Consider the following 14866-nt stretch of genomic DNA (forward strand, 5'->3'; position numbering starts at 1 on the left):
CACCTTGGCAAACTGGGGCTTGTTAGGACAAATAGGATCGGAAGTGATAGGAATCGAGTTGGAGAGGAAAAGGCTTGGAAGGCAATATGGCAACAACCACAGTTATCCAAGGAGCTCTCATGGGCAAGAGAAATTAGATTTGTTCTATTGGATCTCAGAGAGTGAAGAACCAGGAGCAAATGGGAGAAGTGAGTAGGAAGCAGATTTCAACTTGATTGCCAAAACTCTTCCAAATAATCAGTCTGAGCTATCCAAAAGTGGAGTGGGCAACTTCGATAAGGAAGTCATTTTCCTATCACTGAGCATCTCGAAGGAAAGGCTGGATGACCACTTGTAGGGAGTGTAACATAAGGAAAGGCAATTTGGTGTAATGTAAAGAGCGCTGGCCTAGGAGTGAGAAGACCTGAGTTTCAGTCCTGTCTCCAACACTTGCTAGTTGTGTGACCCTGAACAAATGACTTTGCTTACCTGAGTCTCAGTATACTCATCTATAAAATGGGCATAATAACATTGACATTTCTTATCTTATGGGGTTGTTGTAAGGAAAATGCCTTGTAAAACTTAAAATGTCATGGAAATGTGAATTATTATGATATAGAAGGGGCTCCTGTTCATGTACACATTGGGTTAGAAGACCTTTGAGGTCCCATCTAGTTCAAAGAGTCTAGAATTCTAGGAGTGTCATTAAGTGAAGACAGCTTGATGCCCCCATCTCTCAGATTGGCTGGTCAGAGGACCTTCTGTCTGGGGCAGGGCGGACTCAGAATTGAATAATCAATCACTCTTCCTCAACTTTTCTTGTTCATTATTCCTGATCCGCCATGTTCCCTCATGACGCACATGCTACAGTGTATGAGCGTGAAGCCAATTTTACATTTATTATATTTATATTATACATATATTTATTATATATTACATATAAATTCAATTATATTTATATACCAGTCCAATACAACAAGGATTTATTAAATAATTCGTTCATTTTATTCATTGAACAAGTATTTATAAAGCATTTTCCATGTGCCAGGGCACTGGGGATGCAAAGACAAAGATGACCTAGTCATTCTTTGTTCCTTGACACTCTTTGTTCATAATCGATTCTTCCTTTATAGGGAGGCAATGTAGTTGCTGAAGTTTAAAAGGTCCCCAGGTCTTTACCAGGATTCTGTGTCCCATGATCTCTCTAGCAGATAGCCAATCTCCAGTATTACATGGTAGTTCTCGCTTGTTTTCACTTTCAGACATAGCATTTGAATCTACTCCCCAGTGGGTCTTAGAACAAGGAAAACCTGGGCTTCAATTCCTTACTCTGACACATACTGGACAAGCAATTGTGAAATCAGTTTGTCAATGCTCTAGTGGGCTCAAACTCAAATCAAAATGGATCCTGCTGACTATGTGTTTACTTGGAAAACCACATGTTCATATTATCTATGTCTTATTGTATTTTTATTTATTTTATCAAATATTTACCAATTACATTTTAATCTGGTTCAGGCTTCATGTTGCCCACCATGTGTCTGACATCTCTATCTCTTGGCAACTCTTGAAGAATGTAAGTTGTACAAAAGGTGATACCTGCATTGGTAGAGAGAGTTCCTTCATCTGGGAGCTCCCTATATTGATAAAATCAGAGGTCAAAAATACCAAAGTCACTCTTTTACTTTGTGTCAGTTTCTTTATTTGAAAGACTGGAAATGTAATTCCTGTAGTACCTACCTCATGGGGGTGATGCCAAGACCTCATGAGATAATATAGATAAGGTATTTTGTAAGCATATAGTGCCATATCCAAAAGAACTGTTCAAAAGTGAACTGGGCTGTCTCAAGAGGTGGCAGGGTTCCCACCATCAAAGATTTTCCTGTAGAGGCTGGACGACTATTTGTTGGGAATGTTTTAAAGAGGTTTCCTGTTCAGGTGTGGGTTATCAAAAGCCACTCCCTCATACTGCCTAACTAGATTAAAATATCATTGGGAAATATTTGACAAAATAAAAATACAATAAAATATAGATAACATTCTATTTTAAAACTAAGTTAATATGCAAGCTGTAGGGACCCTTATGTATGGATTAGTGATTCCCTACTTTTATTTGAGTTTGACACCACTGGTCTAGCTATCCTTTGAGGTATAAGATTCTATGACTCCCATCCAGTTTGAAGATTGTAAGATACTGGGTTAGCTATTTTTTTACATGGATTCAACCTTCAAAATCCCTTTAATAGTCACTAGGATATTGGCATGTCCTAACATGTGAGCTCCAGGCCTTTCTGATCAAATTAGAAATCTAAGGATGTGAGATCCAAGTAATGATAGACTAGACAGAATAGCTTTGGGAAGAATTATCAATTCATACCACCACTCCCTCTCACTCATTCATTAATTATAAGCAGGTGCCCCCAGGGAGGGGCATGGGAATGCTGGATGATGCATTTGGATCTCTGGCTTTTTTTTCCAAGTTCAGGCTTGAGGGTCAGGGGCTTATGGGAAGAGGAGAGAGACATAACCAAAGAGGTGAGGGTACTACCCCTGAGTGGGGTAGAGTTAGGATCCACAACAAGAATGAGTTAGTAAGAGTAAACCATTAATGGGAGAGATCTATGAATAGTCTACTTTAGAAAATTGGACCAGATTGACCTCTAAGGTCGCTTCCAGCTCTAATATCTATGTTCTATGTTCTAAGGTCTTTTCCAACTCTAAGATTCTATGATTCTAGGAAGTGGATACCATTCTCTGTTCTGTATGGAAAAGTCACACAACTTTTCAAAAAGCCCCAGAGGTGGGTATTCATTCCTAATCAGGTTCAATGTGAGTACATGCAAAGAATACTGGATCAGCTGTCAAAAGACCTGGTTTGAGTCATGACCCCACTGCTTTGGTAGTAGCATTGTGTGACCTTCAGATAGTCACCGCTCCTCCTGGAGTGTTCTCATTTAGCAAAGAAGAGATGATAATAGCCATACTACCTCCTGTACAACATTGCCAGGTTTCCAATGAGCTATGGAAACCCTTGGTTAACTAATTGTAAAATGCTATGTGACCTAGGTCAAGAATCTTTGGACCTTAGTTTATTCCTTTGAAAAACAGGAGATAATGCTTGTACTAGCTACTTTAAAGGACTATGAAAATGAGAGCTATTAGAACTAGGAATGCTTACATAATCATCATGAGGCTTTCATTATTATACAAACGGGATGGGACGATTATTATGCTTGTAATAGCTTTTCTTTTTCTGGTAGAGAGAGAGAGCCCTTTACTTTCCTTAAAAATTGTTTTTGACGTTTTTTAAGGGAAGAGAGAGAGAGAGAACATCATCGCTCTAATGAAACAATGCATCTGGCAGCCAGCCATCCCCCAGAGTCAATCAAGGTTCCCCGCTGTTCTGAGAGGCACAGTCGATGACCAAGAAGCAGGAGCCCCCAGAACTTTTGAGGGAATCCTGGGGGTTGGACACTTGCCTACTGAAGAGGCGATGTGGCATGAATGAAGAGACAGCCCAGGATATCAGAAAGGAGTCTAAATTCCCTGTGGTCTGTAGATACCAAGAAAGGGTTGTGCTCCTTCTTTGCATCCTGTGGCAAAAAGCACCTGCTGACTAGCCATCCTTTGAGGCCTTAGTTGTTTGTGTTGTGAGGCCAGCAAAACCAAAGGACAATTCGGATTGTGGATTCCTTTTTCAGAGGAAGATCTGATCAGATTCCACTTCATGAGAACAGCATGCACTGGTTCCTCCTTCAGAGGACGATTTGGGGCTCTGTTCATCTTCAGAGGCTGCTTACTTCTCCCAAGAAAGACATAGGCTTGCTCCATCTCCCTGAGGAACATTCTGAGAAGCAGTTCTAAATAGAACTGTGAACAGGAGCAGCCACAGCTGCCACAGAAGCTTTGGTCCAAAGGCCATGCCCAGGAGCACATGAGAGACCATCCGAATGTTATGCATGATTTTTGGCTCCGTGATTTTCTGTGGTGTTTGTGCAAATGGACCTGTTGTCTCTCTTAGGTCTTCTGCATTAGTGTTTTCTGGCTTTTTAAAGATGTAGTTTTGGGGGGTTTTGTTGTTCTTTGTTGTTGTTTTCTTCTCTAGTTGTGATTGTTTTTTAATATGTTTCTCTCCTGTAGCCCTACAAAAGCAAAATAAAACAACTAGGAGAGAGTTTTTCTCTTCTCCCCCACTCTTGCTATGGATAGGGAACTGATATGTCTCAGGTCTCCTTGGTCTGAGCCTTTGAGGTGGGAAGTCTGTGACTTTTCTGGTCTTTGATCTTAAAATATGTCTAGTGTTCTGGATGTGATTTCTCTTTCTGACCAGTGATAGAAAGAGTGTGTCAAATGCATAGATATATATGGTGGCTGCCTTTCACAGGATCATAAGCCTAGAGATGGAAGGATCCTCAGAAGCTATCTAAACCAACCTCCTCATTTTACAGAGGAGGAAACTGAGGCCCAGGCACTTCCTCTAAGGTCATGCAGGTAGGAAGTGTCACAGGTAGTCTTCTGACTCTAGAGGTGAGACTCTTTCCACTGCTCCCTTCTTCTGTTACTAATATTATGTTTGGTTGTGAAGATAGAACTGGGCATGGGGGTAGAAGGGGAGATATGTGGGGAGAAGGAAGTGCCGGCATGGAAGGGCACTGACAGGCCAAAGCATTGCTAGTGACGACCAAGATGGGGAGAAGAATGGAAACCAGGCCAAATGAGGAGCAGGTGAAGGACCAGAAATCTCTTTCCTGGAAAAGAGAAGATGTAAGGGGGGAAGGTCTTCAGATTTCCCAAATACTGAAACTAGAAGGGTTCACAAAGATCATTTAATCTGAACCCTCTCTTCTCCTCTCCTTTCCTCTCTTCTCTCCCTCCTTTCCCCACCACCTTCAGTTAAGTGAAATGAGACTTGGAAGGTCAAGGCTCTTGTCCCAATGTCACTCAGCTACTAAGTATCAGAGCAGGATTTGAATCCAAGTCATTGGCCTCAAGTCCAGAGCTCTTTCCTCCATCTGAAGGATGGTCATGTGAAAGGTGTATTCGATTTGTTCTGTTTAGCCCTAGAGGGTAAAACTAGGGGACAATTGTTTAAGCTGCTAAAAGGGCTGATTTTGGCTTAATGTAAAGAAAACCTTCCAGAGAACAGGAATTGTTCAGGAGAAGAATGAGCTTTTTTTCAGAGATGATAAACTGTTCCCTCTGAAAAAAATTTAATTAAATTCAAAAAAGTATTCATTATACTCCTACTATATGACAGACCCTGACAAAAATAAAATACTCCTTGACTTCAACAAGCTTACATTCAACTGAGGAGAAAAAAAGGTTTTCACAGAAAACTAAATACATATATACATACATATGTATACATACACATGTTCATGTATATATAAAAGTATGCATATATACATATACATAGATATGTATATGTCTATATATCCATAGATTGTGTGTGTGTGCGTGTGTGCGTGTGCGTGTGTGTGCGTGTATGTGAGGCTACATGTGGTGGTAGATGGAGAGCTGGCCTCAGAGTAAGGGAATCCTGGATTCAAGTCCTTTCTTTGCTGAATACTGGCTATGACCCAGGAGAAGTCCCTTTACATCTTGGTCTGTAGACAAATCTATAAGATTCTGAGGTACAGAGAAGGTCCTAATTTCATTAGTAGAAGGAGTTTTCTCACTTTCTCTATAACACTAAAATCATAGGTCTGGCTGATGCGCACACACACACACACACACACACACACACACAGTAATTTCTAGGTGAATAGTAATAAGGAGCATATATATAGTGCTGTAAGGTTTGCAAAGCACTTAACAAATATCATTTCATTTGATCATTACAACAGCCCGGAGAGGTAGGTGCTCCTATGAGCCTCATTTTACAAATGAGAAAACTGAGGCCTAGAGAGGCTAAGGGACTTGCCTCAAATCACACAGCTAGAAAGTAATTGAATTCAGGTCTTACTGATGGCAGGTCCAGCTGTCTATACACTGAGCCACCTGACTGACTCTCTGTGGTAAGGTATTGGGCACTTGTAGGGAATGGTACATGAGCTGAGCTTTGAAGGAATCTAAGAATTTTATGAGGTGGAGCCAAAGAAAAGATCCATTTCAGGCATGATGCTTAGCCTGTGAAAAGCCATGGACACAGAAGATGAATATCATATATGGGAACAGCAAACAGTCTAGTGTGGTATCCATGAAAGAGAATAATATATAGTATTGTGAGGACGGTAGCCTGGTGCCATATGGCTTTAAAGGCAAAGGAGACTTGGTATTTTATTCTAGAAGCAAGAAAGTGACATGGTCAGATCAATGCTTTAAGATTATCAGTGTGGTAGTCTTGTTGAGAATGTGTTGGAGAAAGAAAAAATGAGTTAGGAAACCAAATGGAAAGCTACCAGAATAGTCTAAGGGCTCTCCCTTAAGAGAAGGGCCTGACCTAAGGGGTTGATCATGTGAGAAGGGGATGGATGAGAGACATATTATGGAGTTAGAATTGACAAATCTTGGCAACTGATTGGATGTGGGGGAGAGAAGGGGGAAAGAGTCAGAAATGACTCTGAGGTTATGGACCTGATTGGAAGATGGGCGATGTCCTCAACAGAAAAAGAGAAATTAAAATGAAAGATAAGTTTGGGGGGAAAAGATAATGAGCTCTGTAGAAGTATGATGGCATCCTTATCTGAAAAAGATAAGTTAGGAAGAGAGATAAGGAAGAGAGGAAAATATAATGCCTTCTGCTTCGGACACACTGAGGTTAAGATGTCTCTGGGATATCCAGCTGGAGATGTTCAGTAGGCAGTTGGTTATGTAGTATTGGAGTTTAAGGGAAAGATTGGGTCAGGATATATATGTCCTTAAGTCATATGTATAGAAAGGATCATTGAACCTGTGCAAGCTGATGGGACTACCAAGAAAGAGAGTGTGTGTGTGTATATGTGTATGTGTACATGCATATTCATACACACACATATAGACAGATATAACTATAGTTATATATGTTCTACGTATATATCTGTATTGAGAGAGAGAGAGAGAACACTCGTGTAAAGGGGGAGGTGGAACAAGGATGATGATCCTAGAAAGGAGAAGAAGCATTCAGACAGTCCAGAAAGGAACCAAACACCATGAAAACCAAGGGAGTCTAGGAGGAGGGGATGGGCTGCAGAGGTCAGAATGAATGAGGACTGAGAAAAGCCCACAGGATTTGGCTAGTAAGAGCTCATTGATAACCATGGAGAGAGTAATTTCAGTTGAGTGAGGAGGTCATAAGCCAGGTTGCAAGGGTTTAAGAAGATACTGAGATGGGAAAATAAAGGTAGCTGGTGTTGAAAAATGTGAAAGGAGGAAGGGATACCAGATGATAACTTCAGGGACTGGTAGGATTATGTGAAAATGTTTTTAAAGAAGGAGTAAATCTGGTCATGTCTATAAGCAGTAACTAAAGAGCTAGTAGATAAGGAGAGGTTGAATATTAGGGAGAAAGGGGATAATCTCAGGGGTAGGCTACCAGAAGAGGTGAGAGGGAAAGTGATGAAGGACACAGACAGAGGGATTGGTAGTTACAAGGTGAAAGATCAGTTCTTCATCAGACTGGAATAGAGGAGCTCATAATGAGGTGATTTGAAATAAGAAGCTGGGGAGAAGAACCTCATAACAAATGGTCTCCAATTTTGTGTTTTTTCAGTGAAGTATTTGGTAAAGTCCTCTGCTGAGAGGGAGGAGAGAGATGTCTCAAAAGAAAAAAGCTATGGAAGAGACACTGAAGGGAAGGCCCAACTTAATGCCTCCTCAAAGAGATCTCTGGCCCAAGCCTGGACCTCTGGGCATACCAGTAAGGGGAGTGGAGGGAGCAATAAATGTTATAATATTCATAAGTGTCTGTCCCTTTGAAGGTAATTATCAAGAAACCCCCATCCTGGAAAAGTAATTGGCATCTCTCCAGAGGGCCCCATTAAGAATTGTAATAGACTGTTAAATAGTTTGAACCCCATAGGATCCCTTACCTGCCAAATGACTCAAGTAGAATAAATAAAAGAAAAAGCATTAATTAAGCACTTCCTATGGGTCAAGAACTGTGCTAAGCACTGGGGATACAAATGGAAAATCAACATAGATTTTCCTCTCAAGGACATCACACACTAATTAGGAAAGCCAGCGCAAACTGCAAAAACCAATAACATAAGCTTTGCTTTTCCCTATCCTGTGATTCCTGCACTAAGGAGGGAGATTTTAGGAAGCTGGCATTAGAGAAGACCCTGGGAACCACTGTGACATGACTCCAACAGGTAATAGAGGGTCAGAGACAACTTTTCCTCTAGTCAAGCACCCTGACAAAGGGCTAATTAGGATTAAGGAGAGAAGGAGGAGAGGGTTAAGGTGTGTGCTTGTTTTCTATCTGTATGGGTATGTTTTTTTTATTTGGGGGAAGGAGGGTGATACTGGTATCTAGGCTTCTTACTTCATCAGAGTGGATGGACTTCCCTGTGTGGAAACTTTCCACACTAATGCAGAGGGGTAACTCTTGTTTAATGTCTAGTCTCAGAGAGTTATATTGTCATCCATAGCTGGTATATTTCAGAGGCAGGACTTGGGCCCATGTGTCTCTAACTTCAAGACTGGACATCTCTGGAGGAATCGCTTACTCAGTCCACTAGGTGCCCAACAGAACTAAGTATGGACTAAGCTATTATTTTGTTGATTGTCTAGACTTAAGAAAGCTTGCCGTGTTTTCTCCTGTCACCAGCAAGTCAATGCAGATTAATAGGGCCCTGGGGTAAATCAAAAGGCCAGATGGGCACCTGTGTCTTCTTAGAAAAGAATAGTCACAGGTGAATAACGGAAAGTTGGAATTAGAAAGGATGTTAGAACAAAGAACATTAGAACAAAGAACTACCTCCACTTAGGATATGGACCTTCAAAGCTAGAGAGGACTTTAGATCATGAATTGGAAGAAACTCCAGAGCACAGAATATATTTAAGCAAACCAGGAAGGGACCTTAGAACTTAGAATGTCAGAGAAGGAAAGGACTCTAGAACATAGAAGGAACCTTTGGGATAATCAAGCCCAGTGCCTTCATTTTACAAAGAAAAGTGAGAATGAGAGAAGAGAAGGAGCTTACCTAAAGTGAATTACTTTCTGAGATCATTCATGAAACTTTCCAAAAAAATTAACCAATAGTCATCTCTTATTCATCTCTCTGGTTCCTGTTGTCCCTGTCTCTCTATCAGGAATGTAGACCCCCCTCTGTTAAGAGGAACCACTGAGATTAAATGAACTGCTCTAAATTAATTACACTGTTTATAAATAAGTCTTTAATTAATATGAGGCCAGTTATGTTTCCTGAGCATGCCGTGTTAGATAATTAGAATGGATATTTTCAATAGGTCTTCTAGTTTAAAAAATGCCCATGAACAGTTCTTACATACAAAACCCCCCAGTTTCTGTCTTTCCCAGTGTATTAAGAAATTTAAAGAGAAATTGTAAATCTCTTTCTAGCTTTTTGGTCCATTTGACTCCAGGGAGGCAATTTTAGTATTTATTTTGTTTGTTTATTGATTGTTCTAATTTCTTTCTATCAGCCAACAGTCTATCTTTCCTGGTGTCTATGCTAAGAAGTATTTCATCAAACACTTCTAAGGAAAACCCAAAGTATTGGAACCTATAAGTGAGAGGGAAGTTATAGAACAATGAAAAGAATCCAGGTTTGGGAGTCAAGAGACCCACGTTCCCATCTAATCTCTGTCACTGACTCTGGGTGACCTTTGGGTAAATCACTGAACTTCTCTGTGTCTCAACTTTTCACAACAGTAAAAGAAGCTAGACTTTGAATTCTAAAGTCATTCAAGAAAAGACCTAGAAGGAACCTGGCCATCGTCTCCTAATATCTGAAGGATTGCCTGATGGACAATGTTTTTGACTTGTGAGGTTCCAAGGAAAACCCAGTAAGAGTGAGAGAAAAGAATTACAGGGATTCAGGTTTTGGTTCAATGTGCACAATATACACAGTTACAATAGAATTAACACTTAGAAGATCTGGGGTTGAGCCCCAGCTCTGACACTTCTTGTACAAATGTGGTCATGTCCTTTCCTCTCACTGAGCCTCAAGTTTCTTAATTCTAAATTTGAGAATATATTACTTATTCTCTTTCTCCTTACCTCCATTACCAGGAAAATATTTTGTGAGTTTAAAATACTCTTGAAACATGACTTGTTAATTCAGAGGTTTCTTGGTAAATGTTTAACAACTGGCTCTCTGAAAACTACAAAAAGATATATTCAGGACACATTTTTAAGCTTAATCTGCATTTTAGTAACATGTTCTCTATCACTTTTTTAAATCCAGACAATCAACAAAATAATAAATCAAGTCCTGATTGTCAGCATTTGCCAGTTCCAGGATGTAAATGCCCAGACTGAAGTGTTAACAATTAGCTCTCTGAAGCCTATTCAAACTGGCATACCCCTGGTCATAATCCTCATCATCAGAATAATTGTTAATGCATTTGGCTTTCTGTTTGTGTGAGTGAGTGTGTGTGTATGTGTGTGTGTGTGTGTGTATGTGTATGCATGTATGTATCTTCACATGGGTCAATAAGTGCTTTTGGCACTGATTCAAAGGAGGTAGTTCCTATCTTGGAATTTGTAAAAGAGCAAGATTTTGCACTGGAGCCCCATTAATCTGCATTGACTGCTGGTGACAGGAAAATACATGGTGGACATGGGATAATCTGAGATGCTCAGTGTCTCAGGAGTAGCCACTAATAAAAATTGTCTCTGGATGACCCTGCTAAGACTCATATCTAAGAGTGCTCAGTCTCTGTAATCACATCTAAAAAGAGCATATTACCTTGGAAGAAATATTCTTCCTCAGTCAAGGGTATATGGAGCCCTATCTTCTTTTTATAGGACGAGTATAGTGGAAAGAACATTGGATTTGTAGACAAATATAGGTTCAGATTATGACTCTACTATATGAGTGAACTTGGGCAAGTCATTTTTTCATTTTGAGACCTTAGCTTCTTTCTGTACCCATTATGAGGGTCATATTGGACAATCACCAAAATCCCTTCCAGCCTGAAATTCTATGAATTCCTGGGTACACATGTGAAATCATCTTCAACTTCCAGATATTTCTCTCTAGTGATATTGATGGACCCCCTAGGAGACTTTGTGACAACCTGGAAGTAACAACACTGAGTGTCACAAGGCTATGCCTGTGAAGGTACATTTGAGCTCTTCTAAGCTGGGAAGGCTTCAAGATGAGTGACAGACTGGTTATCCATTGCCCAAGTATTAATCTAACCAAGTGTGGAGATGCTCAACACCAGAAAGCTGGCTACCCTTTGATGAAATTATTGACCAAAACAACTCATAAAGTCTGTCCCCTAAGACATGGAGGGAGTTGCAATATGCATTAGTAGTAGGAGTACTACTACTGATGTAGCTCCAAGAAGATGTAGCATGTTCAGTGACCACACCCTGGTAAAACCATCTCAACACACAGGCTAAACCAGGTTAAGGGTAACTGGCAGGCCTCAAACCTGTGTGTGAGCTGGGGGATGTCTACTTCAAGCATGTGAAGACCTACCACACCCCTTGTGGAATGGGTAGATGAGAATAATTCATACCATACAGGCATGAAGATGGTGCTTAGAGCTTGATTAAGCATTGAAGATGTCAATGTCATCCACTGCATCCCAGACCATCACCAGTCGTCTTGAGATTTGTCCTGCCACAAATGACTTTGTGGTCTTTGATGACTCTGGAAGAAAGTAAGGCTGATGACTTTGTGCAACTCCACCTCACTTAAATCTAATTCACACATAAGTCAAAATATCACCAGTGATGTCATTAGTCTTTTTCAAAAATGAAGAATGAACAACAATTGCCACTGAAGAAATCACAAATCCTTGAAATTTTGAAGTAAAACTCACCCTCAGCAAAGGCAGCACAGCCAGGGAGTAGAACATGTGGAATAGAGGATTTCTAATGAAAGATCTCACTCAACATTATGATTGGAGTGAGGAAAACCATAGTTCAAATCTGGCCTCAGACGCTTACTAGCTGTGTAAGTCATTTAATCACTGTTTACCTCAATTTCCTTATCTGTAAAATGAGGATAATGATAGTACCTACCTCCCAGGGATGGGACAGTAAATGGAATGAAAATCATAAAGTGCTTAGCACAATACCTGGCACCTAGGAAGCTCCGTATAAATGTTAGCTGTTATTATTTATTACTGTAAATGTTAATTTGAAAACCCTCTCATTTCTCATTCTCTCTTGGGCATCTATAAGTTCTTTTTAAGGAGTCCTGAAGGAGTTAATTTTTATTCTAGGGGAAGTTTTTATTCTTTAAGTCATGATGATTCCACATTGGAAAAAAAAGAGTACAACAAAGCAGTGCAGGCCACCCTTAACTTCTAGACGTCCAAATGTCAACTCTCATCTCCAGCACTTTCTGTTTGCCTCCGAGCACCTTAGTTCCCATCTCTGGGACTCAGCCTTTTCCACTTTAAATGAAGATAGATGATTTTTAAAGTTCCTTATGACTTCAATATTTTACTTTCTAAAATCCCTTCTGAATCTCTCATTCTGTGTTCTGTATTTTAAGGACCCTTCCAGGTCAGACGTTCTCTGTTCTAAAGCTAATATTCTTTGTTCTAAGGCTCTTTCCAGCTTTCAGTCTGCCTCCCTTTGACATCACTTTTCAGTCTCTCCCATCTAAATCCCTGTTCTTTCTTAGGGGTAAGACATTTGGATTTGAATAACCAACTTCTTGATCCTATCTTTCCTTCAGTAAGAAGAATCTCTGTTTAAATAATAGCATGGGTCACATGCTCTTAATCTGATTTTTACAAGATGCCATGTTCTAGCATCATATATCTTTACGACCGGTACATAGAGGAAATAATGTTTCTTACCTGATTTTTTTCACATAATTGTGAATTCTCATTTTCATGATTAGTCACCTAGCCTTCTCACGTTCTCCACTCCATGGGTACATATGAACCAAACAGTTTCTTAAGGAATAAGCCTTTCAGAACTCATGTGAATATATTAAGAGAAGCAACAGGTTATAGTAAAAATGGCATTGGACTAGGAGCCAGAAGACCCTCTTTTTAGCACCCTGTTCTATCACCCACTTGCTGCATGACCTTAAGCAGGTCACTTTCCTTCTTGCCTCAATAGCATGTTTTCTACAAAGGGGATGATATATTCAATCAATCAATATTTGTTAAGTGCCTGTGATGTCCACTGTGTTATATCATATGTCCAAAGGCTATTCTAAAGAACAAATGAAATAATGAGTGGAAAAGCATTATCAAATTAAAAGGTATTATTATTCCTACCCCTGTAAAGGGGTAGCGAGTAATAAAAATAAAAATGAAAAAGTTTAAGAACTAGAGAATTCAAAGTCTGAAGAAATTGTAGAGATCATAATCCAGCCTCTTTATTTTTACAGATGGGGAAACTCTGGCCTACAGACATCACCATAAGTAAGGAGGAGAATCTAATTTCAAATCCACATCTTTTAAATCCAAACCCATTGCTCTTTCGCTAACAGCCCACTGCTTTGTAAATGATTCTGCCTGTCAGTTTCTTGGACTGGCTGTGCCAATATTTGTGATCAAGCATATGTTCTCGCAAAGACAGTTGTGATCTCACTGCATTTTAAGTTTTGGCATCTCCGCCCCCTTAATCTCCCACCCCCACCCCCACCCAAGTATAATTAACAGCTTTGCGATGTGATTTCACAGATACGGAAATCCTTAAAGTTTTCTAATATGCACCTACAATGCAAAAATGTTTTCAGCTAAAAAAAAACAAAAAAAGCTATGACATTCTAGAATGGGAAGAGAATTAGAGTTACATTAATTAGACACTCATGTTCTAGTCTGAACTCAGAGACTACCAAACTATATGATCTTGAGCAAGTCACTTCCTTTCTAAGAGCCTCAGTTTCCCTCTATACACTAATAAGGTTGGGCTAGAAAAATCTTTAAGATCAAGATATAATAGTCTAAATTCTAGGTTCTTGCATTTTTTTCTCTGGCATACTATATCCTAAGGTCTCTTTCAGCCCTGACCTTCTTCTAGCTCCAACATTCAAGATTCTCTATCCTAAGGTTCCTTCCAAATCCTCGGTTTCCTATAGCTCTAACATTCCGTAATTCCCTGATCCTCATGAAATGTAACTTCAAAACTCCTTTATGTTGTTGGGAAACCTTTCCCTTACTGTTTGTGTGGTGTTTGTGTAGGCTGCGTCCCAGCTGATGAGAAAAGTAGGTCTGATGGGGGACTCTTTGCATCTATTCTTGTGGAGCTCTATGGCAGTATATCCGCCTCCACACTGGCTGGAGCAGGTGCTACCTCTTTGGCTATTGAAAATTGCTGCCTTTGTAATATCATGAAGCAGCAGGTCCATCTGCCTTTAGCTTTGGCCTGTAATACATGGGCAGCTCCTTTTAGTTATGAGGGAGAGAGGAGAAGCAATAGTTTGAAAGAAGTAGATTTTCCATCCACTGCTGAGTCTTTAGATCACTGGGAATGAATGCTGAAGCAGGTGATGTCAATAACACTTGTTTTGGAGGTAATAGGATCAGAAAATGTCAGATTTGGGTGGCACCTTAGAATACAGAATGTAGGAACTGGAAGGGAATATATATGTGTAGGTGTAGGGGTGTGTGTGTGCGCGCGTGTATGTATAGTTTATTTATCTATTTAAAAAAATTTTATTGATGCCTTTTGTTTTTACATAACATTCCTTTCCATTGCCTTGCATATAAATAAATGCTTGTTGGTACAGTGTCTGGCACCTGTGTATCACATGATGAAGCGGCCTTCTTACTAAGGCTGAACCTTCTCATTGTTCAAGTG

The 14866-nt window shown here is 40.0% G+C and overlaps 1 protein-coding gene across 1 annotated transcript in view; it reads left to right on the forward strand.

Annotated features, from left to right (window-relative positions):
* Nucleotides 1-5280, forward strand: part of HTR4 (5-hydroxytryptamine receptor 4) — an 85385-nt gene extending 80105 nt beyond the window's left edge. The window contains exon 7 of the mRNA XM_072631025.1: nt 3291-5280. Within this exon, the coding sequence (XP_072487126.1) occupies nt 3291-3402 (112 nt within the window). The 3' untranslated portion in view covers nt 3403-5280. The remainder of the gene's footprint in view (nt 1-3290) is intronic.
* The last annotated feature ends 9586 nt before the right edge of the window (nt 5281-14866 follow it).

This window comes from Notamacropus eugenii, chromosome 1 (genome assembly GCF_028372415.1).
Source record: "Notamacropus eugenii isolate mMacEug1 chromosome 1, mMacEug1.pri_v2, whole genome shotgun sequence".
Taxonomy (NCBI): Eukaryota; Metazoa; Chordata; class Mammalia; order Diprotodontia; family Macropodidae; genus Notamacropus; species Notamacropus eugenii.